Consider the following 27574-nt stretch of genomic DNA (forward strand, 5'->3'; position numbering starts at 1 on the left):
GTCTAATAGTTGCACCCTTCTGATTAAGTTTTTTTTTTCTGTTTTCTGTTTCAATCACCAGGGACTTGGGGCTTGGAGAACTTATTCTGATGGAATGCGTCCCTTCCTATTTAAGAAATATGCACGGAGCAAAATAAAATAAACCCTCTAACAGAAAAGCAAAAAACTGCCTATTTCAATAGGATAATGTTCTGACCGAGGCTTCCCAAGAGCATAAAACAAACTCCTTGTCCTGGCAAAAAACCCTTTTATTAATTTACAGTGAATTCTGCTGGCGAAGTCTTTCAAAGGAGGATTTACGGTCACACACTTTATCTGGCTTGGAAAGCTGACAGGCTGATATCTGCAGAACTTGGCAAGGAGTCTTGAAGAGTCACTAACCAATTATCAAACTAATTGTCTCCTGAAAACTCCACTGTCTTTCACTCCTCTTTAATTTCTTCTGGGAGGGGCCATTCATCATCTGGCCTTACTCCCAAGTCGACCCCTGCTGTTCACTTTGTCTGGCAACTCTGCGCATGTGCACACTGGGAACAGGCTCCAGCTGTTGGTTTGCCTCACTGCTGTCTGACTCTGACAACAGCTGGTATATGGCTCTGGCTCCTTCTCTACCTCCGACGCAGAACCCTAATCTGAGCCTTCCCCAGACTTCAGGATTTGCCCATGTTCCTCCCCAACCTCCTCACTGTCTGAAGCTGCTGCCAGCTCTGCTGGCGGGCCACAACAGATAAACCAATCCTTTTATTCCCACAATTCAATGCTAATTTTTTGCAATGCTCCCTTTTTAATACAAAATAATATCCTTTTTTGAACTAATTATTAATAGGAAAATGGAGAAACGGGAAAAAACCCTTTTCTCAAAAATTGGGGGAAAGCAAACATGAAAATGAATGAGTTAGAAGTTTAGACAAATTGCATCAAAGAAACCAACTAATCTTTAAAGATTGGTGTAATTTTTATCATACTTTATTGGCTGGGATTATCTACCAATCCCCCTCCCTCAAGATAATAATCTAATTCTGGCATGGTTTTCCTACTCTTTTCTTCTTTTGCTGCAGGTGAAGGAGAAACTTCAATCAAAACAGACCCTAAGTCTTTTAAGGCACTTGCTAACGGTAAGCTACCAACCTCTCCTCAGTTTTAGTACAATCGAAGTAAATTCATGAATGGAGATTGGCATCCCGAATAATAATAATAGAAACCCAACCTGACACAACATGTTTGGTCAAGAAAACTTTCCACCATAATTAGCATTTTCTTGGTTTGAAGGTGGAGCTACCACGCAGTGCAACTTCATCACCGAAGTCACAAACAGTATAAATGACTCAGGATGTTCCTTGAAATAACAACTTCTGATCTGCACACCTGTAGTAGGAGGACTCATGAGCCAAGACTGCTCCACTCCACATTTGTAATTCTGCAACATGCTGGTATGCTACAATTCTATCTGGCGTGGCTTCCAAGACCTCTAAGTGGGACAGAGGCTTTTCATGTGCTCACTATGAACACATGTGACACTTGAGAATATTCTAATTACAGTTAGTGCAGAAGGCTTACCTCTGCCTAAGTTGCTAAATGGGCATGTTTTCTGAAACAGGGGGAGCCAGAGTCTGTTTTTGAAAACTTCAGGGGGATTATTTGGAGACAGGAATGGCAGCTTTGTAATTTTCTCCTCTTTTTCTTTCAGAATCTATTTCCATACCATTGGGTTATTATGCAGTTCATGTTGAACATGCAATAAAATATAACTAGTTTTCTGATGCTTAGTACTCCTACATTAAAAAAAAGAGTTATTTAAAGCCTGTACTCCAATGAGTTGCAGTAAGGCAGAATGTCTATGTATTTACTTTAACTTTGTAGGGATAGAAAGAATCCAATTCACCAAATATGTACACAAATAGTTGTTTTTTTTTACTTCCTTCGATGAAGAGTGGATTTAGGAATATGAAGTCACATCTATCCTTTCTGTTGATGCTGCTCTCCATGAACATAGTCTGGGGTGATGAACACTTTTATCCTCAACGATATCAGAAACAACCAAGTGCACCAATCAAAGGGCCACCTTTTCAGCCTTTCAACATAAAAAATTCTGGTAAGTGATATTTGCTTCTTAAAGTGGATTTGTTAAGAATGTTGGCGATAAGTGATGATCAAGATACTTGCTATTCCAAAAAGAGTTGTTTTGTGAGACAAAAAGCATTGGTTTTGTAAAAGGTAAACTACTCTTGTTCTTTTAAAGATACTTGCCACCATAAAACTGAATACAGAGGAATAACTGCAGGGAAATAGCATATAGGACGTGAAATGTTTGAATGCTCTGTCTATAAACTTTTCAGGATCATGCATAGATAATTAGGTGGTTAAGAAAACCACTTTGATACACGCTTTTTCCATGAGAAAAAAATTCAATTATAAGAAACTGTTTAAATATATATGCCACCATGTATTTTAAAGTAGTTCATCCCAGAGAGAGTAGATTGTGTGGTTTTTCAAAACTTGCTATTTTATTGATTAGACTTTCACTCCACTTTTATTACTTTATAAGTAAGTCAAGGTGAACATGCCTAATATTCCTTCCTCCTCTCCATTTTTCCACAAGAACCCTATGAGGTTGACTGAGCTTAGAGAGAGAAACTGGCCCAAAATCACCTAGCCAGCTTTCATGCCTAAAGAAGAACTAGAACTCCAGTATGCTGGTTTTTAGGCCAGAAGGTTTGCCAAAACTGGCTCTTCAGTTTTATGATCAGATAGATGTTCAACTGATGCAGGGATGAAGGACTAGAAAGCAATATAGAACATATTCTAAGGCTAACCTTTTCCGGGCTGAGTGCCCAAAGTGTGCGCCAAAACCGCCAAAATTCAATGTGTGTGTAGCCCAGCGCATACACATGTGCCCTCCGCACATTCCCCCCTGTGCATGCACACACAGTCCCCTACACATGCCACGTGCCCTGCCCCTGTGTATGTGTGTGTGCCCTCTCCGCATGCGCTCTGCCCCCTGCGCATGCACGGCAGAGACCCAAAGACCAGCTGGCCAGGGGAGGCATGTGTGCATGCATGGCAGAGCTGAACTGGGATGACGGCTTGCATGCCATCAGATAGGGCACTCTGTGCCACTTCTGGCATGCATGCCATAGATTCGCCATCACGATTCTAAGGCATTCTAATTGTGATTTTAAAACACCTTCTCCAGGCTATACTTTTACGGTCTAGGGTTCAAAAGACTCAGGGCAGAACAGGGGAAATACCAACTGAAAACATTTTTTCACTTCCTTTCTTTCTTAAAACATAATGATTACAATATAAAAGATGTACCAACAACAAGTGCATGAAAATACTAAAAGTAGCACCTATCACTAAAACTAAGCTCTGAGATTTCTCACAATGATTTTGTTATCCATCCCACTTCAAAAGAGCAGTTAACAATAAAATGGAAAACAAGATAATTTTCTTAGCATAATACTAAGATTTTAAGCAAAAGTTCAATATATATATTTTCTCCTCGGTAAGACAGGTTCATTGACAGCCACAGAATATCTAATGTGACCACTAGGTGGTCAACCTTCTAGAAAACCAATAGACAGCCTGTGGAACTTCAAAGGGTGGTGATTTGCAAGTCTCTGGATCTAATGGAAACTGAAGGTCAACAATATTTGGCAACCTACCATACAGATTTCTCTATTTTCCTGTCCTGCTATTCATGCATGGATTTAGCTTTCCATTCATTTAGCTAATACTATTTAGGAAGTGAGTTTACAAAGGAATCCAAGAGGATTTATTTTGAATGCAAAATCCAAGCACTTCATTCAGTTCAATGGAAATATAATCTCATCAATGAGAGGTTATTGTGATGCTGAAATTTCACATTTCACCATAGTAACAGGAATATCAGGCATGAAATATTTATTTTTTTCTGAAAAAGTTCCAAATTCAGGTTTTATTGTATGTTCTAACTTCGATGGAGAAATTCATTTGTTAGATAGATTTTGAAATGATAACATATGCTTCACATTTAAGCCATGTATTATAAGCTGATGAAACCTATATTTGTTATTTTTTTAATATTCCATTTTTGTTTTCAAGGTTTTGTTAGCAATCATGGTAGGAAGGAGTTGCATTAATCAAATAAATAGTTCCATCCTCACAATCATCAAGATCACTATAGGTGGGGTACTTGTAGCTCTCTGGATACAACCCTTACAATGCCATTCTTGCCATCCTTCCTTGCCATTATACCATGTTAACTGAGGGCACTAAGAATTGTAGTGTCTAAAGCTGTGATTGCGAACCTATGGCACGAGTGCCACAGATGGCATACAGAGCCCTTTCTGTGGGCATGTGAGGGGTTACCCCAGCTGAGCTCTACCGCGCATATGTGTGCACCTCCTGCCGGCCAGCTGATTTTCAGATCTCTCCTGTGCATGTGCAGGGTGCATGTGGGAGATGTGTGTGCATGCGTGGGAGATGTGGCCCTCTCCGCGGTGCGGCCCCCCAGCCTATTTTTGCTCCCAGGAGGCTGCAGGGAGGCCTAATAGGCTCAAAACGGGGCAGGGGGGGTGTCCAAGCACACTTGTGCGGGGGAGTCATGTGCGCATTGCATTATTATTGCAGCGTGCACACGCTTTCAGTACGCGACAACAAAAAGGTTAGCCATCCCTGGTCTAGAAGATGCTAGATAATATGGCAGACTTACAAGAAAGGAATTTTTATGAAATATCCAGTAGTGAAATTACAGGACACAAAGTATCTAAAAAGTTTTGTTTTGCAATTCTCAGATTTCTTTGTAGGATGCTATGAAGATTTTTGTTCAGATTCTTGAAACTGCAATTCCATACTGACTCTTCCATACTCTTGCCATTTTTAGGGAATTAAATCTTAAAACAAATTGGTAAGGTTTAAACGTGAGCACTTCTAATGCGGTTAGGCAGGAGTCTACTTTGAAAGCATGAAGGTTGAGAAAGTGAGGCACAACCCTTTGGTTGGAAACCATGCCTTGCTTGATTTAATAATTGCCTTCCCCACTGGCAGTGGGAAATGAGAATGCATCACACCAGAATGCTGGCTAGGGAATTCTGGGAGTTGAAGTCCACCCATCTTAATGTTGCCAAGTTTGAAAAACATGAACTACAGCATGACGAGGAGGGTGAGGATCTCCCATTGCAGCGCCTCTCAGCATAGCACCAATCTCAAGGAATCCTTGATTTTTCAAGTGGGGAGGAGCCAACAGTGACTCCTCCCACAGAGATGTGTTTCTCCTCTGCTGGCAAAGATTTGGTCCTCTCTGCTAGAGACAGCAGGACTTGATCTAGAGAGCTTAAGTTAAAGGAGCATGAATTTCAGTTTAATATTATTTGGGATGCTTCTAACTCAGATACTTGGTTCCTTTCTAAAGGAAGTAGCACAGTGATGGTGAACCTATGGCACCTATTGTCAGGGCACACAAGGCGCTGCCCTGTTAGCTGGCCAGCATGCATGTGCACTCTGGCCAGCTAAGTTCACCCTTTTTAAAAGCCATTTTTCACCCTCCCCAGGCTCCAGAGGCTTTATAGGAGCCTGAGGAGGGCAAAAAGAGCCTCCCCCCACCCCTGGAGGCTTCATGAGCTTCCCTGAAGCCTCTGGAGCACAAAAAACCGGCCCTACGGGTAAATCGGAATTTCAGGAATGGACTGTTTTTGGCCTCTCCAGGCTCCTAGAAAAGCCTCTGGAGCCTGGGGAGGGCAAAAAAAGCATGCAAAAATGGGGGGGGGGGTAGCACCTGTAATGCATGCATGCACACTGGGGGGTGTTGCGCATTGCTTTATGGGTGCGGCACGCCTGCACACGACCTCCCCTTGCACTCCCCCAATTATGGCACACAAGCCAAAAAAGGTTCGCCATCGCTGAAGTAGCAGCTTTTACTGCCTGAGCATCCTATACTATACTAATACAAGCTATGTGAACAGGGCTGATACTCAGGAATTGGTTGCATCCTGAAACAACATTCCCAGTAATGTAACATAAATCACTTTTCAAGTTCTAAATCAGGTGTATCCAACCTTGGCAACTTTAAGTTTGTGGATTTCAATTCCCAGAATTTCCCAGTATGGCTGGCTAGGAAATTCTGGGAGTTGAAGTCCACAGATTTTAAAGCTGCCGAGATTGGACACCTCTGTTCTAGATGCTCGGTATCCTACTGAGCTTTATTACTTTTAAGTATTTGTAGATATGCTAAATTTGGACATAGGAAAAAAAACCTGCTCAGTGATCTATTGATAGCCATATTATAATGTTCATAGATTCATGAGATTTTTTTTTGTGCAGTTCCTGGAAATAATTTTCACAAGGCATGTTTAGATACAAGTAAAAATAAGACCAAGTAGGTTTACTAAATGCACAAAAAGGTAAACCTATCTTCTTAAAAATACTTATTTAAGACTAACAAGAATGGATTAGCTCTTCCTGATGCCCAACTGACAAAGATGTGAAAAATGTATATGTGGCTTTGCTATTTTGTAGTAAGCTCAAAAAAGATTTATCAAGAGAATACATCTTAGTCACTGTAAGGCTATGCTCTTCCCAACATAAATACTGTAGTAATTACACAAACCCCTTCAGACATCTACAAACTTTTACAACATAAATTATTTTACTTACTTGGTTTGTTATTGCTGCTCCCCTATGCTAGGTTTGCCAAACATGATTCCAGGACTCTGGAGTGGTCTCCAGCAAAACATTTGCTCAAAACTTTCCATGGTATCCAAACAGATGCCTTCACTAAAGTTCTTTTCGTAGGTCTTTTCTTTTAGAACAGTTCTTTCTGTTAACCCGTGGAATTGTGCATTGGAGAAACATAACTTCATACCCAACCTAAAACTTTCCAAGTTTGTTAAGATGACAACTCCCAGAATTCCAGTGACTATGAATTTTGGGTACAGTAATCCAATAACATAGAATGCATCTGGTTGGGAGAGCTGGTTTAAATTATGAAAAATGTAATAGAATCTTGAGATCAGATCTAATTCACACACAAACACACACACACACACACACACACACACACACACACACACACGATACATATATAAATGATGTATGTTGATGGAAGTTGTATTTCTGTCCATAGATTCTGCATTTCTCTGCAGAGACACATTCCCTTTTTTCCTATGGCTTATACACGGTTGCATGGCTCCCTCTATTGGTTTAAAAATACAAAAAAACCTGCATTAGCTTCAGAAGCTTAAACATAAACATATTGAAGTTCCTGTTCCAAAACCACGTAAGAGTAATCCATTCTTAATTTATCTCTCTCCTTAAAATAATATAATAAATTACTTTTCAGAGGCTGCATTAAAACACAAGGATCATGTTCAACTCACTGACTGCCAAACTTTCAGGAAAGGTGGCATGTCTTTGGGTCACTTATTCTCTATCGGCCCAGCCCACCACACAGAGTTCTTGTTGGAAAAATAGGGCAAGGGAAAAAGCGAACATTACATTCACAACCTAATTGAATATGCATCTAATAAATAAATAAATAAATAATAACAACAACAACAAAATTCAAAGACCTACAAATAGAAATAGAATGACTATGGAAAAGGCAAGCAAGGGTAGTACCCATAGTAATAGGCACCTTGGGTGCAGTCCCAAAACTACTGGAGCACCACTTGAACACCATAGGCATTGACAAATTTGCCATCAGTCAATTGCAGAAGGCAGCTTTACTTGGAACTGCTTCCATCCTACAACGATATTAAACATCCAGATTTGCCTAGCCCAGGTCCTCAGTAAGGACTCGATAGGTAGACAAAAATATCAAACCCAGACTGAAAATCTGGCTGACTGTGTGAATAACAACAACAACAACAACAACAATAACAACAATACTTTTGCTTTCAACTGCAAATGAATTTCAACAAGATTGCTATCCTAGAACTGGCTTTGCCCTTCAGCAGAATGCTTCTATTGCTGGAGAAGAAAGGATGGCGGATTGGATCTCAGAAATTCTTGCACAACCAACACATTAACCAGTCTGTCCCTGTCTTTATTCTAGCTGAACCACATCTTCTTCCTTTCTTCCTGGTAGAAATATCATGGTGAACTAGGTACAGGTAGTTCTCAAGTCATTGTAAAGGAGCCTGCCCATCACAGTCGCAACTTGCGACTGTCAATTTTATGATCTTTGTGTGGCAGCCTTTATGCAAATTACCACGGGTATTAAGCAAATCAATGGTTCACTAGGGGTGTGATTATTGCTGATCGCCAGGATACATTTAATAAATAAAGGCAAAACCATCGTTAAAATTTGGTCATGTGGTAGCAGGATGCTGCAAATGGCTGTAAATGCGGCCTGGTTGGCAGGCGTCTGAAGTACAGTCACATCACTGCACAGGAGGGTGACTGTCAGATTTTTAAAAATCCGGATTGTAAGTACCCCTCTAGGTATACATTTGTGAACTTGAAACGATTGCTAAGTGACCAGTCATAATTTGAGGATTACCTATGTGGGAATAAAGATAATCTTTTCATATCAGGTTCCATATGCTTCATAAATAAATCATATCAGGCAATTAATTCTCCTGAGACACTGCTACACTTATTTGTTGTTCCAAGGTTTTGTATGATTTAACTTCTCCAATTAAAGAGATCACAATCATTCACACAATCAAGGCGCTTGTGAAACTTGCCTTCTTTCTCTGTATCAGAAAAATGTAGACAGGTTTGAAAAAACAGAGATTCAGGCTCTTACACTTCAATGAATCTGACTCCAAATGTCTCAAGTGCAAAAAATAAAAAGTTAAGGAACACAACCTCAGTGGCTGGCAAATGCTTCACCAACAGATCTCTGTTGTTTTACCACAACTATGAACTTTACTGTAGAGATTTTCTTTCCTATGAGAAAATACTACAGGTTCCAAAATACAGTGCACTAAAATCATGAACAGGGAGCAGCCCTCAGCCTATGCTATATCTAAACATTTTGAAATGTCATGCTCATTGAAGCCAATGAGCTGGTTTCAGCTTATTTTCATAGAATATTCATTAAACCTTCACTAGTTAGCCTTTTTTTTTGCTAGCTATTAGTGCAACTTTTCTAAGGTCAAAAATTATTCAAGTTTCCTTCCTTCCTTCCTTCCTTCCTTCCTTCCTTCCTTCCTTCCTTCCTTCCTTCCTTCCTTCCTTCCTTCCTCAAACGACTCAATATGAAATGTAAACAAACCATCATTTTGTTATAAGAAATAACTGTAACTGAGCTATGTCTTAAGTGGCACAGGGATTTTTTTAAATAGACATTGTTGAGAGACCGCCTTCTGCCAATTACCTCCCTGCGACCAATTAGATCTCACAGATTGGGCCTCCTCCGAATTCCATCTGCCAGCCAAGCCGGCTGGCAACTACAAGGAGGAGAGCCTTTTCAGTAGTAGCTCCGACCCTTTGGAACGAGCTCCCCGTGGAGATTCGTACTCTCACCACCGTCCAGGCCTTCCGCATAGCCCTTAAGACCTGGCTAGCCCGTCAGGCCTGGGGACAAAGATAATTGCCCCTCCCGAATGATGAATGAATGTTGCTCATTATTTTACTTTATATTTGTCTACGTTATTGTTTGTATTTCCCTCCCCTGATCTTATGTAAGCCGCCCTGAGTCCCCTCAGGGAAAAGGGCGGCCTATAAATGTTAATAAACCTTCAAACCTAAACCTTCAAACCTTCAAACATTGTTATTAAAAAATAGCAACAAATGTTTGAAGTCACTAAAATGAGGACCCAAATTGTTGGGGCCAATATGCTGACTGTAAACCGCTTAGAGAAGACTGTAAAGCACTGTGAAGCAATATATAAAGTCTAGGTACTGTTGTTACCTGCCCTTCTGAATCTTTTCATTCCTATAGGATGTTAACTGTCTTAATGTTGGTTTAGGTTCACAGGCAAGGGGAGAACAAGGCCCGCAAGGCCCAGCAGGCCCCCCTGGCCCCAGAGGCTTCCCAGGACCTCCAGGAGAACCAGGAAAACCAAGCTATGGAAGCCAAGGGCCTCCAGGACCTCAAGGACCCCCAGGACTTTCAGCGGCGGGAAAGCCAGGAACCGCAGGCTTGCCAGGAAGACCGGGAGACAAAGGATTCCCTGGTGAAAAAGGAAGCATGGGGCCTCCTGGTCTTCCAGGGCCAAAAGGTTCCCCTGGAGCTCCTGGTCCTGCGGGAATTTCTGTGGCAGGGAAGCAAGGACTCCCGGGACCTCAAGGACTAAGAGGCATCCCTGGGGAAAAAGGTGTTCCAGGCATTCCTGGTATTAAAGGGCAAAGGGGAGAAAACGGGCACGGAGTTCCAGGTCGGCCAGGGGAGAAAGGCCTGCCAGGGCCACAGGGGCCTCCAGGACAAGCAGGGATAGGAAGGCCTGGGGAAAGGGGGTTTCCAGGGCAGCCAGGTGTTAAAGGGGACAAGGGTTCACCAGGCTTACCAGGCCCTGTTGGACTTCCAGGTCCCCAAGGCTCTCCCGGGAAACCTGGAATGCCTGGAAAAGGACTCCCCGGCTCAAGTGGGTCACCTGGCCTCCCAGGAACTCCTGGGGCAAAAGGACCCCCAGGTCCTCCTGGCTCAACTGGGCCCTCTGGTCTCCCAGGGTTTGGAAAACCAGGATTGCCAGGGATGAAGGGAAACAGGGGGCCTGAAGGACTCCCTGGAAGTCCAGGAGCTAAGGGAGAACAAGGCCCAGCTGGTATCCCTGGAAGATCTGGACCAGTCGGGCCACCTGGGGAAACAGGTCCTCGAGGGCTAAGAGGCGCCACTGGCGCAAGTGGCAGAGCTGGGCTCAAAGGGGAAAGAGGCCCAACTGGTCCATCAGGATTCCCGGGGATTAAGGGAGAAAGAGGCTTGCCAGGATTGGAAGGCAGGTCAGGGAAGCCAGGGTTTCCTGGATCCAAAGGCTATCCAGGGGTGGCAGGATCTAAAGGAGATCTAGGCCCCACTGGGCCAACTGGTTTACCTGGACCAATGGGCTCACCAGGACCCAAAGGTGCAGCAGGAATCAACGGTGGGCCAGGCTCTAGAGGATCACCTGGTACACCTGGTATAAGGGGACCTGTTGGTCCTCCAGGTATTCCAGGACACCCTGGAGGCAAAGGGGACCCAGGTGCACCAGGATTACCAGGTCCAGCTGGGATTTCATCGAAAGGCACAGATGGACCTATGGGACCACCTGGACCACCAGGTTCCAAAGGCCACCCTGGGGAGCCTGGATTGCCAGGCCCTCCAGGCCCCCCTGGTCCTTCAGGGCAAGCCCTGGCAGGAGTGCCAGTTATAAAAGCTGGTGCAACTCAAGGTCTCACTGGCAGGCCGGTGTCCGCTTTCACTGCCATTCTCTCCAAAGCTTACCCTGCATCTGCTGCTCCTATCCAATTTGACATAATTTTGTACAACAAGCAACAACACTATGACCCCAGATCAGGCATCTTCACCTGCAGGATTCCAGGGCTTTACTACTTCGCTTATCATGTCCATGTCAAAGGCACACATGTTTGGGTTGGCCTGTACAAGAACGGCTCACCCATCATGTACACATTTGACGAGTACAAGAAAGGATACCTTGATCAGGCTTCCGGAAGTGCTGTTGTTGATCTCATGGAAAATGATCAAGTCTGGTTACAGCTGCCCAACAATGACACAAATGGCCTTTACTCTTCAGAGTATGTCCACTCCTCCTTCTCAGGTTTCTTATTTGCACAAATGTAATATTCAGCGTAACAGAAAAATGCATGCAGGTATATGTGTGTGTGTACTTCTACATATACAACGGAATTAACACAATTACACCCGAATACAAAATTACTTTTCTAAAGTTCATAATGCATGATTTTTAAAAAAAATTTAAAAAAATATTCACAAAGTACAATCATACTGTATGGCAACACTGAGACATGCATTTTACTTGCCTACATACTGAAAAGCTAATCAAGATTATTTTTACCAAGGTTATTCCCCCCCAAAAGGGCACCACTATCAAAATCTCCTTTCATAGATGTGTAGACAGTAATGCCATCAAAACAAACACATGTGCATAGCTTTAAAAAACGCAAGAAATGCAATATGTTGTGTTAATTCTACTCTAAACATTTTCGGTGAAATATTTGCATCACAAAATGAATCCATTTGGTTCCAGGGTACCCCAGGTGAGCATATAAAGTGGTAATCATGTCCAAATGCGCAGGTACTAGTAATGGCTGATCATGAGTACTGTAGGTATATTTATTGCTAAATTGACAGTATTATAATCCTCATAAAATATTTCAATACTACCCTTTACAGAATGATGTCTGTTTACATACAACATTCAGAGAGCGATACAACTACAGCTAAGAACCTGTTTAAAATGTTAACAGATTTACCTTATGGAGTGTGAATAGTTATTAATAACTAATTGTACCACTGTGCAGTGTATATTTCATCCCACAGTAACATCTTGATTCCAAACCATTTGTACGAAATCACTATAAATGGCCTGTACTGTGTTCTTTTAAAACCAAAATTCTACAGTTTGTTCTAAAAAAGGTTCTAGTTGTATCTGTCCATTTTGATTTTAAAAAAAATATAAATAAAAAAATGAAACATTTCTTTCAATTTCTCTGATCATTTAGCAAATTTAGTGAGAAGATAACGATAGAAATAATTGCTATCTATATAATTTCTATCAAAATATAATTTCTATCTAAATAATTTCTTGCAAAAGATTTTGATAGAAATAATTTTGTCAATTGTTTTTACTGTGTTGTGGTGTTTACGTTACCCTGGGAATTTCTGAATGCAGGTTTTAACAGGTCGAAAAATACACATTAAGATATAGAAGCGTTCAATCCTGTGCTGGATTCCTATTATGCCAAGGAAGGACAGGAGATAGATATTTACAAAATCAGGTGAAAAAGTAGGAAAATGTGTAACAATTAGATGCTGCAAATTTTTCATACGGCTCATGGCCTAATGCCCGCAAAAACATTTCTTTTTCTCTACCTACCACATAAACCAAATTTCCAGTGTTAGCCTTGCAAAGTAGTCCATATAAGAAGTCTGAGTACTAGCTCCATTTTTATTGTAAGATTTACATTAACAGAATCTTGCATGTCTGAAAATATCCTTCCCTTTGTTCATGTCTGCTTTCTCCAAGACTAGGGAAGGTCTCTTCTGAGATGCTTTTATCGCCTTTTCTTTTTCGGACTCAAAGTTCTCTTATCAGACCATTGTCTAGGCCCATGAGGACGATGGCACACGTGCCAGAGGTGGCACACAGAGTCCTCTCTCCTGGCACGCGTGCCGTTGCCCCAGGTCAGATCCCTGTGGCGTTTCTTTCATGAGCTTCTGTTTCCCTGCAAACAATGAAACAGAAGCTCACGAAAGAAAAAGATCTTACCTCTTACAATGCTGCCGGTGTTGAGACGCCCTGCCTCCCCCCAGCCAGCTGGTCTACAGGTCTCTGCTGTGCATGCCTGCACATGCATGTCTGCGCATGCACACCTTTTAGTTTGGGCATGCGCACATACACAGTTTGGACACTCGGGAGTCTAAAAGGTTTGCCATAACTGGTCTAGGCTGCAGCTCTTCCTCCTGTCTCCCATTCCCAAAAACCATTACACCCAGTTCTTTGCAGATATAGGGACATTTGAATAGTTTCATTTTCTAGGCATCCACAGAATCAATAACTCCTCTTATTTATTTATGTTTGACTTCCCCTCTAAGGGCCCCTTCCCAGAAACTGTTCCTGTATTAGCTACAAGTGGCTTGCCCTGTCAATGTCAATGGGGATGGGGTCTTGGAGGGTCTTTAGTTGGGCTTACTGTTAGCTTACTTGGCAGCTCCTTGACTGGGATATTGTTTGCTGCTTGATTGCTATCATTCCAATTCGGTCCCCATCAATATATTTTAATTGTGAAAATGCACAGCCATTATGAAGGGCCAGTTACATTTTGACAGATGCATGAAAAGCACCTTCAACAAAGAACAGCCCTTGAAAGGCAGGGAAACCACTCACCTTTAAAAGCTGACGTTTTATAATTATACTGTATGGCAGCAACCATATCCTTCCAGAAGTCATATTTTCTCCTAGGGCTGTGCTGCAAGCATAAAGAAACCCCATTGCCTTTTTCATTGTGAACAGTTTTTCTAGCAAGCAGTGAGAAAATAAGATAACAACCACAAGCACAGTCTGAAATACAATGCAGCCACATAGGGTTCCCTCATTCAGGATTCTGGCCAATCCTTTTTTTTTCTTACTCCAACATCCTGTTTTTGTTCTTCATCTCTTCCCCCACATTAATTGAACATGCAGAGTTATCAATGACATGTTTGGGAATGCCTCCCTTTGATGCCAGCAATACACATTTAAGAAACAACTTTGCTAATTACCATATTTTTCAGATTATAACACGCACCTGACTATAAGATGCACCTAAATTTGTTTTTAGAACAAAAAAAAAGGGGTTTGGCCTCCGAGCGCCACATTTTTAGCCCTTTTTGGGGCCATTTTCAAGCCTTTTTTCTACCCATTTTTAGGCTTTTTTTAGCCCTTTTTTGAGGCTTTTTGGCTCGTTTGGGGCTTTTTGGCCCATTTTGGGGGCTTTTTTGGCCCATTTTGGGGGCTTTTTTCAGCCCATTTTTGATGCTTTTTTGGCCTGTTTTTTTTTCAAAAAAGATGGGCTGAAAAAAGGCCTGAAAAATGGCCCAAAATTGGGCGTGCAGAGGCCAAAAAATGACCGGTGGGTGGGGCTTCGGCAATATTCAGTCTATAAGACGCACAGACATTTTCACCACCTTTTGGGAGACAAAAAAGTGCATTTTATAGTCCGAAAAATATAATAATATGCAGTACTGGATTCACTCATGTGATGCAATGATGTGAATATAGCAATAGCAATAGCAGTTACTTATAGTCTGCTTCATAGGGCTTTCAGCCCTCTCTAAGCAGTTTACAGAGTCAGCATATCGCCCCCACAGTCTGGGTCCTCATTTCACCCACCTCGGAAGGATGGAAGGCTGAGTCAACCTTGAGCCGGTGAGATTAGAACCGCTGAACTGCAGATAACAGTCAGCTGAAGTGGCCTGCAGTACTGCACCCTAACCACTGCGCCACCTCGGCTCTGATTATGCAGTTTTATTACTATATTATTGATTTGATTTTTTTAAACTCTTTTCTTCCTCTTGAACTACCAATTCCCTGCATGAAACAGTCATTTTAATATTTAAAAACAGAAAAGCAAAAACACTATTCATTGCAGAAAGGGAATATCTTGTGTAAAACCAATTCCTCACAGGCAAAACTACAGTATGTAAATGGTGGCTACTAATCATTACAACAAATTATATCTGTTTACATATGGTTGTTTTGGGAAACTTTCTTCTTAATGATATCTAACATGAGCATAAAAGCCTTGCTTTTCATGTGGGTCTCGGGATGAAGCAACATTGTCCCAAAAGAATATGGAAGCCAATATAAACAAAGGAATGGGTTTAATTAAGTTTAGAGACTTGATAAAAAAAATAAAAACTTCATTTCATGTGTGCCTGCTTGCCATAGAACATGCTTCCCCTTATCGCAGTGTTTTTCAACCTTTTTTGTGCAAAGGCACACTTTTTTTCATGAAAAAAATCACGAGGCACACCACCATTAGAAAATGTTAAAAAAAAATTAACTGTGCCTATATTGACTATATATAAAGTGTTTTTCCCACGGCACACCTTACACTATATCACGGCACACTAGTGTGCCGCAGCACAGTGGTTGAAAAACACTGCCTTATCGGACCTACATTTTTAATCATCTTTTCAGGTTTTATACAAAAAAAATTTTTTGAAGCAATAAATGACAAGTTAGTAGAACATATACAGTAATAAACATACTAAAAAGAATTTTCATGCTTAGTCCATAAATCTTCATAACAGGAGATTATTTAGGGCTGAACACAGAAATGATCTCTGAGTTCCAGGGACAAGCCAATAAGCAGAATCAGTGCCCTATTTATAGGTAGGGCTGTCTGGAATGTAAACAGAGACAAGCAGGACACTATTTACTTCCCTAAGAAAAGAAATGAATTCCTTCAGAATTCTGTAGATAAGTGATTCAGTTCTAGCTTATTGCTGTGACTCACTGCTGTAAAGCAAGGGTAAAGAATTTGATCCCTGAAAGAATGTTCAAGCTTCATGTAACATGTGAGAAGGAAGAAGAGAAGCAGAAGGAACATTAATTTAAATGTATCGTCCATGAACACCAAATCTGATGCTCCAAACCTGATTAGAACTTACTTTGTCTAAACAATCCACAATCCGTCCACAAAGAAGTGACCCAGGCATATCAAAGTAATTGTCATAGGAATAATACTTGGCTGTAAAGACAAGAAATTGAATGCCTATTAGATACCTAGTGGACATTTTTGTGAGGAAAATTATTATTTACTATAATACCAGTATCTGCAAAATTTCCCCTTGTATCACAAATAGTAAATTGCTCAAGAGACACCAAAATGTTGGAGAATCATACAATGAGAATACAATTCCAAATATCACTGCAGGAAATCAAAACCTATACATGAGTTCTGGGATACGTTATCGATTTCCAGAAGGTTAAGTGAGGGGAAAGTCTGGAAACACTGTTTTAGTGATGAGACTAGATCTTTGGTAAAGATTTGTCAGTCTCCCACAATGTCTACTCCCAAAACAGCTGCAGCTTTTTTGAAGGGTAGTCCCCCTCTTCTTTTTTTTTTTTAGAAAAAAAACCCCTCACAACTTTATCTATCTTAGGCTCTCCCACTCATCAGATCATTTCAGACTACAGTATGTACGGAGCAAGCTTCAGCCTGAGTTCTTCATCAGCTTTTGGAATAAGCTTTTAGACACTTACTTACATATTGTATATATAATATATAACATGTATATACCTAATTTTAGCCTTATATGTAGCTTTTGGATATAAGTCTTTTATGGTGAACTTTCAATAAATCTTCAGAAAAAGAAAACTTCTCAGTTTTAACATTGTGACACATTAATTATAGGAAAAATCTTAATATATTTGTGGGGGTCCTTGATGCTCTCTGACTTTGGTTCTTTTCTTGAAGACCTTTCATTACCAAACTAGGTAACATCATCCGTGCTAGTAAAGAGTGGGGTTTGCTCTTATTTTGTATACTAAAGGTTTGCTCTGTCAATGTTAGTAGTAATGGTCTTGGTGCAGTGGTGGGTTCCGGATCCCATTGCAACCAGTACGGTTGCAATGGGGCCCGCCGTCCACCACATGAAGGCATGTAGTGCGTGTGCACATACACGCAGTGCACACATGTGTCCTTACCTCTTGTGACGCCTCTGTGACGCTCCAGCTGCATGGCAGAGCATCGCACAGGCGCCATGCGCTCCATTCGCATGTGCGGAAGTGCCGAAGAGCTTCAAATACAGGTAAGGAGCTCAAGGAGGTGGGCCCTCCAGAGCCCGCGCATACTGCCTGCTACCCACCACTGTCTTGGTGGTTCCTTGACTAGGCTGTTGTTTACTGTTAGTTTATTTGACGACTCCTTGACTGGGGTTTTGCTTGCTTCTTGATTGTTGGTCTAATGTCTAATTCCAACTAGAGAAAATACACAAAACCATCAACAACATCTTCAAAGGAATAAAATTCACCAGGGAAAAAGAAAACAATATGTTAACCTTCCTGGATATTCTCATTAGTAGGGGCAGTGACAGCAAATTAGAAACACAAGCCGACTATAAAACTGCCTAGACTAACCAGGTGCTCCACTATCAAAGTAACAACCCACCTCCCAAAAGATTATCTGTGTAAGAACACTATTTATTTATATGAGCACAAACATACTTCAGCAACCCTGAACATCAATAAAAGGAAACAGTCATCTGTACAACATCTTCCAACAAAATGGATAGCTACACAACTTCATCAAAAAATGTCTGACCAATATAGCACTATCAACACAAGTTGAAAAAAATAATGCTGCCATGCATCAAAAATGTCAGATATCATCAACAGACTATTACAACTACATTGCCTGGCTGTACAACATGAACAAACTAAAGCCTCCAGAACATCCTAAGTAAACCAAAACATCCCCATCCACAGAAGAAAAAACAGGAGTCATCTATAACATACAGTATAAGGTCTGCAAAAGACACTATGTAGGGCAAATAAGTAGAAAACTGGCACAGCATGTCCATGAACATAACTAGCATCAGAAACCATGATGAAAACTCCTTAATTCCACAAGACATGAATAGACTTAACTGTAGTTTTAACTGGGACACTATGAGCATTCTAGACAAAGTCAAGCCCCCTAACACTAGAGCAAGGGTAGTGCCTGAGGAAGTGGACAAGGCCATGGGAGCGGTGAGCGCCTCCACTTGTATACTGGACCCGTGCCCTTCCTGGCTGCTTTCAACCAGCAGAGGTAACACGCAGCTGGATCCAGACGATAATTAACACTTCTCTCCGGGAGGGATCCTTCCCGCTCCTCTTAAAGGATGCGGTGGTGAGACCCCTCCTGAAGAAACCGTCTCTGGACCCAGCCATTTTGAGCAACTATCATCCGGTCTCCAACCTCCCCTTTGTAGGAAAGGTTGTTGAGAAAGTGGTGGCCTCTCAACTCCGACGGTCCTTGGATGAAACCGATTATCTGGATCCCTTTCAGTCTGGTTTCAGGCCTGGCTACAGCACGGAAACTGCTTTGGTCGCGCTGATCGATGATCTCTGGCGAGCCAGGGATAGGGGTCAGTCCTCTATCCTAGTGCTCCTTGATCTCTCAGCGGCCTTCGATATCATCGACCATGGTATCCTTCTGCGACGGTTACGAGAGGTGGGAGTGGGAGGCACCGTTCTTCGGTGGTTCTCCTCCTACCTCTCGGACAGGTCGCAGTCGGTGTTGGTCGGAGGACAGAGGTCGACCCCAAGGCCCCTCAATTATGGGGTGCCGCAGGGCTCGGTCCTTTCCCCCTTCCTATTTAACATCTACATGAAGCCGCTGGGTGAGATCATACGACGGCACGGGATTAAATACCACCAATACGCGGACGATACACAATTGTATCTGTCCGCCCCGTGCCAACTCAGTGAAGCAGTAGAAGTAATGGGCCAGTGCCTGGAGGCTGTCAGGGTCTGGATGGGAACGAACAAGTTTGCACTCAATCCCGACAAGACCAAATGGCTATTGATGTTCCCTCCCAAAGATTGGCTAATTATTCCATCTCTCAGTCTGGGGGGTGAAATTATACACCCCTCAGAGAGGGTTTGCAATTTGAGAGTCCTCCTGGATCCACAGCTGACTTTAGATCACCAGTTATCAGCTGTGACCAGGGGGGTCTTTGCCCAGGTTCGCCTGGTGCACCAATTGCGACCCTATCTGGACCGGGAGGCACTTCAGATAGTCACTCACACCCTCGTGACCTCAAGACTGGACTACTGTAATGTGCTTTACATGGGGCTGCCCTTGAAAAGTGTTCGAAGACTTCAGCTAGTCCAGAATGCAACCGCGCGAGCCATTATGGGTGCACCTAGGTACACCCACGTTACACCTATCCTCCGTGAGCTGCACTGGCTGCCCATTGGTCTCCGGACTCGCTTCAAGGTGCTAGTTGTTACTTATAAAGCCCTACATGGCATCGGACCTGGGTACCTGAGAGACCGCCTCCTGCCAATTACCTCTCAAAGACCAATTCGATCGCACAGACTTGGCCTTCTCCGGGTTCCATCTGCCAGCCAATGTCGGCTGGCGACCCCCCAGGGGAGAGCCTTCTCTGTTGCTGCTCCGGCCCTCTGGAACGAGCTCCCCGTGGAGATCCGGACCCTTACCACCCTCCCGGCCTTCCGTAAAGCCACTAAGTCCTGGCTGTTCCGGCAGACTGGGGGCTGTTAAAGGACCCAGCCCCGTCTTAATTGTGACTGTTGTGGATTTTAAAATTGTTTGTATTGTCTTATTTATTCCCTCCCTGTTTATTGTGAGCCGCCCAGAGTCCTTTGGGAGTGGGCGGCATACAAAACCAATAAACTCTAAACTCTAACTCTAACCTTTTTATACCTATTGCCCACTTTTGTATCTCTGTTAGTAGTAAAATTTTCTAACCGCCCACCGATTCCACAGTAATGGTGATTTATAAAGTAGGCAAATAACTTCACTTTATAAAATTTATAAAGCAGAGTTACAGCAATCCCCTACCACCCACCATGAAAGCTGGAATGCCCACTAGTGGGCGGTAGGGACCTGGTTGACTACCACTGCACTAGAGAATTCCTGGAAGCCTGAGACTCAAGACAAATTAGCCATCAACAGGCACACAGACACAAAGAACATTTACACACCATTCTAAAAAGAGCCAATCAAAAAAAACAAAAAGGAAGCAAAAAGACCAAAACACTTCCTCACCTGCAGTGAACATTCAGATGAGCAAAGAATAATATCAAAATGAGCAAAAATAATATCAAGGTTAACATTAGATCAACAATCAAGAAACAAACAATATTATAATCAAATAAGCTAACAGTAAACAACAATTAAGAACCACCAAGATCACTCCTATCAATACTGACAGGGCAAGTCACTAGAATATAAATTGAGAGCAAACTTTACTCTCCACTAGCACTATGTTGTTACCTAGTTTGGTAATGAAATGTCTGTAAGAAAACAATCAAGTTAATAGAGCACCAGGGATACCATAAATACAACACTATACCATTAACCTATTATATAGGCCATGTCCATGTAATACCTGAACGAGAAACCATTCCACTCATTGTCTTAAAGTGTTTCCACTCCCTCCTGCCATACTTCTCCAAGATCTCTCCAGAGGTCATACGTTTTGTGCCATGACTTGCCCTGTTTGAGGGAAGAATCAGATATGAATGCTATTATACTTTATGTTCTTTGATTTCTCTCTTCCAACATTATACTGTAAATGCTAAAAAAGGATCATTTACAGATTAAAATTAACTGTCTATAAAGTAAGTGAAACTAATTTGTAAAAGTATTTGTCCCTTATTTATATATACCAACTATCATCCCTTTCTCACACACATACACAAAGGTTCTGTCATAGAAACACATTCATCCTCCCTCCTTCCAGTAGTACTAGCAGAGAAGAGGAGAACACAATATGGGTGAATAAGAGGTAGTTGAACTGGGTAAGGAAGGGAAAAGAACCATGGGCTGGAGATAAACTGATGGGAAGACAGACTGAATAGGCAAGGAAAGAAAATTAAAGGATTTATTTAAGAATTTTGAAAGCTCTAACTTGTTAGGCAAAACAACCTTCCCAAGAAATGGCTGCTCTTCAAAAACATTGATGTATATAATATAAGTCTGCTTGAAAACAACAATCAGAAAAGTTGGTAACCCAAAATCAAGTAAGGCAGCACGACATAGTAGTATGGGAGGGACAGTTGATAAACACAATTTGAAATACAATGAATGTTGGGATATTGGCAATTAAAAAGTACAGGAAGTAAAGATTATCATATGCACTGGATGGTAAAAACAGCAGAAGCAAGGATAGGAAGAAGTGACAACAGAAATATATGAACAAAGGAGGAGTGATGCGCTTTACAGCATATGTAGCAGAAGGGGAATCCTAATAAGAGGATGGGGAATATTTTAATATTAAAAAAGAAACAACTTGGTAAAAGGAATTTAATAGCTAGATGTCAATAATGATATAACAGTATTAATAAGAATATTGTTCGGTTGTCTATTTAAACCTTTATAAAGCTGTAACTGCATTTATCTTCTTACAGTTTCTATGAACTTTGAATATTTTTCCAGAGCAATATATAAATATACATAGGAGAGGAATGATATGTTTGTACTTTGAAAAAAGAACATTGTGAGGAAGTTTATTAACTATATAAAATAAACTTTTATCAAGAATTTAACTGTTACCTCAAAATGGTTCCATTATCTGCAAGTTTAAGAAAGTTGCCTTCTTCCAGGTCCAGCACCAAGCCCTTGCAGCTGTTTGAGTTCAGGTTCATCAGTGGAAGAAGAAAAAGATGTACATTATGAGCAAGCTTCAAAATACATACAGATGCTGTAAACCAGGGGTCTCCAACCTTGGCAACTTTACGACTTGTAGACTTCAACTCCCAGAATTCCTCAGTCAGCGCATGCTATGTAAACTATGTTACAGACTTGGACTTAAATGCCACAGGGGCCATAGAGATAATCAGGGCACTAAGTATTAGATGAATACCTAGGAACTTAGCATAACCTGAAATGTGGGAAAAGAATATTAATCTATAGTCCTCCTAATCAATACAATCAAGAAATTGGATATTTTGGGAAATACATGGACAAGCCAAAGAAAATCTATGGCCTTTGACTAGTTGACAAAAGTCCTTTGCATGCCATCAAATTAGACCTCTGCCCAAACGAATGTATCCCTTCCAAGAAAATCTACTGTGTACCACTACCGTCATTGTTGTTGTCATCATCAATCCACCTCAATTTTGTACAAGCTGGTACAAAATTCTGGTGTATATAATAGCAATAGCACTTAGACTTATATACTGCTTCATAGTGCTTTTAAAATCCTCTCTAAGCGGTTTACAGAGTCAGCATATTGCCCCCAAATATCTCCGTCCTCATTTTACTCACCCTGGAAGGATGGAAGGCTGAGTGAGCCTTGAGCTGGTGAGATTTGAACTGCTGAACTGCAGCTGGCAGTCATCTGAAGTAGCCTGCAGTACTGCACTCTTAACATTGTGCCACCTTGACTCTAATGTTCCCACCTCCAATTTTCTCCACAAAAAATTGGATTGAGCTGAGAGAGAGTGGCTGACCTAAAGTAATCAGTTGGGTTAGAGGGTAAGGGAGGACTAAAAGCACACGGTCTTCTGGTTGCTTATCCAACACTTTAACCACTACACCCAACTAGGTGGACAGTAAGATTAAAATAAAGCATCAGAAAGAGAAAGAAAACAAGAAAAGGATGCTTGACTGGAACACCCTCCCATTTACTCTAGTCCTATAACAAGGAAATGGAAAGGAAGGATGCTCTCATTCAGCCTCATTGAAAGGCTGCAAAGAAAGGCATATTACTGTATTTTTCGAAGTATAAAATGCACCGGAGAATAAGACACACCATGATTTTGAAGAGGTAAATTGAAAAAAAAAAGTTTTTGCACTCTGCAGGCCTCCCAAACCCTCTGCACATCCATTTTTGTAAAGGGGGCGGGGTTTCGGTAGGCCAAAAATGCTGTATTTAGTGCAGTGTTTTTCAACCTTTTTTGTGCAAAGGCACACTTTTTTCATGAAAAAAATCACGAGGCACACCACCATTAGAAAATGTTAAAAAAATTTAACTCTGTGCCTATATTGACTATATATAAGGTGTTTTTCCCACGGCACACCTTACACTATGTCACGGCACACTAGTGTGCCGCGGCACAGTGGTTGAAAAACACTGATTTAGTGTACAGGGCGGGGCATAACCTTTTCCTAGGGGGTCACAGCAACACTTGTAATAACAACACAAATAATTCATACACCATTCGAAAGCCCATCAAAAACTGAGTTTATTGACACGATTTAATAGTCAGTATGACCACCATTAGCCCTTCGAACAGCATTCAAACGAGGTGGATAAGAACACAACAAATCTTCAAACAGTTCCGTTCGATTTTCCAGATTTTTCAACACAGTTTCCAAATTCATTCTCAAAGTTTCAACCGAAACAAATTTAACATTTAATAGCTCATTCAATTCAGTTTTTTATGGGCTTTAAAATGAGGTGTCGCGGAAGTTGTAAACTGCTGTCGATCTTGCTGTGACCCCCTAGGAAAAGGTTATGCCCCGCCCTCTGGAAAATCTGGAAAATCGAACGGAACTGTTTGAAGATTTGTTGTGTTCTTATCCACCTCGTTTGAATGCTGTTCGAAGGGCTAATGGTGGTCATATTGACTATTAAATCGTGTCAATAAACTCAGTTTTTGATGGGCTTTCGAATGGTGTATGAATTATTTGTGTTGTTATTACAAGTGTTGCTGTGACCCCCTAGGAAAAGGTTATGCCCCGCCCTGTATAGACGCACCCAGATTTTCACCCTATTTTTTTGAGGGAAAAAGGTGTCTTATACTCCAAAAAATACGGTATTTATTGTAAGGCAGGCAGAGAATGAAGGGGAAGAAAACCCAGCTACTCAAAGGATGAGATGAGAAGCCATGCTCATTAGAAATCCATTGTATATGTTGAATTTTTAGTATAGCAAAATCAAAGAAACACTCACACACCCAGAAAGTCAAGGTAAATAAATATTGGCTGTAGAAAATAGGGAAGCAGGATATAGCCCCCAATATCAACACCCTACATCTGCAATCCTATACGTTCTTACTTAGAATAAATTATATCAAACTTAAATGGGTATACTTGCTTCTGACAGACTGCTCAGTTAATAACTTTTAAAATCAGGCAGTCTCTTCTTCCAGAGAAAACTGAAAGTACACAGGAAGTTGAAGGTAATTAAGAAAAAACACTGACCAGAAATCCCAGTTTTCAGGCGTCACATTCAGAAGTTCCTTATCATATCCTTTTTCTTTTACCACGTACTGAGCGAAGCTGTCATATATAAGCTACAAATTAAGAAAAAAAGTTTAATGCTGTGCAAAATTATATTGAGACCCTATTGCTTCACATTCAGGATCTTACGAGCAACAGAAATAATGCTTTTTATATAAAAACATCAGCAATGTAGATGAGGTTTTAATGATCTGATTCTTAACAACATATTCAGAAATGTCAGGATTATACTCTCAGGGTGTTCTAATCTTAATGGCAGCTGAAATCAGTTCAGAGTTTAAACTGGAGTATTATATATACATAGCAAACTGGTTAAATACAGCCAGGGCTTATTAAATTTCCATTATGTACGGTTATTTGTTTCAGTAATTTTAATAGACAAACCCAGGAATATGTACTTTATGTAAAACCAAGCCCAACCTAGTACTTACTAGGGGTATGAATGCATAAAATCCAATGACTGAGTTAAGAACTATGCTATTACCTAAACCAGGGGTCAGCAATCTGTGGCTCTAGAGCCGCATGTGGCTCTTTCATGCATCTGCTATGGCTCCCTTTTGCCGGTCATCTCCATAATTGATAGGGTTTTTGATTAGGACAGGTAGAGGGCATCACGCTAGGAGAAGACTCTATGGTGGGAGAACTGGACTTCCGGTCAGCAAAGGAAAAAGGACGCCGCGCTAGGTGACTCTAAAGCAAAGGTCAACAATCTGCAGTTCTGGAGCCACATGTGGCTCTTTCATCCGTCTGCTGTCGCTCCCTTTTGCCGGCCGGCTCCACACTTGATAGGACTTTCAATTAAGACAGGTAGAGGATGCTGTGTTAGGAGAAGACTCTATGGTGGGGGAACCAGACTTCCGGTTGGCTCCAGAATTGAATGGGGGGCTTCCGATTAGGACCTTTGTGGCTCTTTGAGTGTTTAAGTTTGCTGACACCTGACCTAAACAAACTGTAGGAGTTAAGATTACAGAAGTTCTAACAGGTCTTTGAAAATGAAACTCTCAGCATTATCTTTTCCAGAGTTTCTCTCTTAGCAAGTCATAAAAACTGAACCGCTAGAAAAAAATAGTATTTTAGTTGAAGGGCAGATTTTATTCTAGTTATTTATTCGATTTTGGTGTGGTGAGTTTCTTGATATAGGCATGCTTGAACTACATATGGGTGAGTGGCCCTCTTTCATTAATCTCCCAAACCCTTGCAGCTCCTGCAATTTGTAGAAAAAGCTACCCATCCTTATTATCTAAGAACAGAAGTGGGGTTGAACTTCTATTACTGAGACACTTGTGCATTGCATGAAGAAAGATATAGTTCAGCTTTTATGGACATTTATGCACTGATTTAAGAAAAAGAGGAAGGAAGAGACAGACAAGTTTTCCATTTTAACGAATTAAAAATTATTTTCCAAAACTGTACATATAAAACATTGCCACCTTTGCAATGTGTTTTTATCTAATTGCACTTAATATCCTGCATTTTTTTAAAAATCAAAATCTATTACCCTAAGATAAATAAAGTTAAAAAAATTAGAATATACAATTTAAAATCAAGGTAACACTCAGAAACCAGTTTGGAAATATTGATATATTGGTAGATAGGGTTGACAGCCAATGCTGTTTTGGAAGTAAACGCCAAAAACTACAATGCAACTTCCGAGAGAAGATAAATTTTGAACTATTAATATCAGAAGTCTACGCGTATTCGCAACCGGGTATGGCAGGAGTTACTATTTGGTGCAAATATACAAACATATTGTAATATAAATAGCACAATCTTAGGCATTCCGAAGTTAAAGCTCGTTGCTTTTTCATATGGTACAGCTTAATTCCGGGCATAATATGCTTTTTGGCCAGAATACAGGCGGGGTGGAGGTGTCCCATCCCCAAATTATTGGAAAGGCCGCTTTCAAGCCGTGCAAAACTCTTGCGCCCCTTTCCGCTTCCTGAAATAACGCTAGCCGGTCCCCGTCCTCCGCTGCGGGCTTTACTGCAGCCGCACAAAAAGACGTCAGAGCGCGACTCGCAGTGCAAACCTTGAGCTGGGCCGTGCTAGCTACCTAGAACCTAGATCCTCCTCCCCCTAACTCGGAGTAGCCACTCAGGCAGTCCGAGGCTTCCTGTCAACCTAGCGATCGTCGTACGGGCTTTCCCCGGAGTTGCTTCTCAGTGGCATTGCGCGGGGGCCGTGGCGGCCATTCGAAACAGCCCAGCCGGACCTAAATCCGGTCGCCCGGCTTTCCAACTGCGCCACTCACCCGGGCGCTCTCTATCAGGTTGTAGCGACACAGCGTGTGATCCAGATCGAAGCCGATCACTTCGCAATCGGCCAGCGAGAAGAACTGGGCCATGGCGGCAGCGGCGGTGGCGGGAACTAACAAGCGCGCGTCTTCCTCCCCGTGTTCCGCGAGAAAACTGCAGCTCGGCTCTGCGTGTAAACTGGCGATGCGATGGCAGCGGCCGATTCCTGCAGAGGCTGATCCTCTCGCCTTACTTCGCCTCACCTTTTCTCCAAAGCTTGGAAGTTTTCAGTGTAGTGGCATTGAAAGCTAGAGTTGAGCTGATCGTATTACTTCCAATTAGCACGAACTCCGGGAAGAGAGAGTAGCGAAAGGCTGACGCATAACGCTGGTCAAGGTTTCATTTGGAAGCAGGGTCGGATTTAAACGTTCATTGCTGGAGCAAACGATGCATAGGGCGGGATGCATGGCCCTCCTCTCCCATACGGGAGGATGAAAGAAATTTGCTTTGAAGACAAGGTTGAGGTTTGAAAAGCAGTTTGAGTCTGTCACTTTTGCTCTGCGATTTGCATATTAACTGGACAGGCATCATCTAGATATACAGAATTTCAAAGCTTTTATTCATGACAGACCTTTTAGATAAGCCATAGGTCATATCTTCCCCCCTTCAGAATAGTTCAAAATTGGAACAAGACCCCTGAAGCTTAGCTTGTTCCTATCTGCCAGATTTATCCAAATGGACTGCTGGTGTCTTGTTCATATTCACAACCAAAATTCAGAAGTGCGCTATCATCGAACAGTAATAAAAATGAAGATTTATGCTTAGAA

At 41.7% G+C, this 27574-nt stretch overlaps 2 protein-coding genes across 2 annotated transcripts in view; one reads left to right on the top strand and one right to left on the bottom strand.

Annotated features, from left to right (window-relative positions):
• The window catches only part of NT5DC1 (5'-nucleotidase domain containing 1), a 95055-nt gene extending 67714 nt beyond the window's left edge, over positions 1–27341 (bottom strand). Inside the window, exons 1-6 of the mRNA XM_014053390.2 lie at positions 26765–27341; positions 24475–24566; positions 21880–21951; positions 20714–20820; positions 16259–16338; positions 13992–14073 (exon numbers count right to left, since the gene is read on the bottom strand). Of these exons, the coding sequence (XP_013908865.1) occupies positions 13992–14073; positions 16259–16338; positions 20714–20820; positions 21880–21951; positions 24475–24566; positions 26765–26857 (526 nt within the window). The 5' untranslated portion in view covers positions 26858–27341. The remainder of the gene's footprint in view (positions 1–13991; positions 14074–16258; positions 16339–20713; positions 20821–21879; positions 21952–24474; positions 24567–26764) is intronic.
• COL10A1 (collagen type X alpha 1 chain) lies at positions 1888–11704 on the top strand. The gene is made up of 2 exons (XM_087719148.1): positions 1888–2092; positions 9897–11704. The coding sequence occupies exons 1-2, from the start codon at positions 1888–1890 to the stop codon at positions 11702–11704; spliced, it is 2013 nt and encodes a 670-aa protein (XP_087575274.1).
• Positions 27342–27574: the final 233 nt, after the last annotated feature.

Source organism: Thamnophis sirtalis, unplaced genomic scaffold (assembly GCF_051295495.1).
Source record: "Thamnophis sirtalis isolate CommonGarterSnake01/CBP01778 unplaced genomic scaffold, rThaSir2_p1.2 scaffold_6, whole genome shotgun sequence".
In the NCBI taxonomy this organism is placed as follows: domain Eukaryota; kingdom Metazoa; phylum Chordata; class Lepidosauria; order Squamata; family Natricidae; genus Thamnophis; species Thamnophis sirtalis.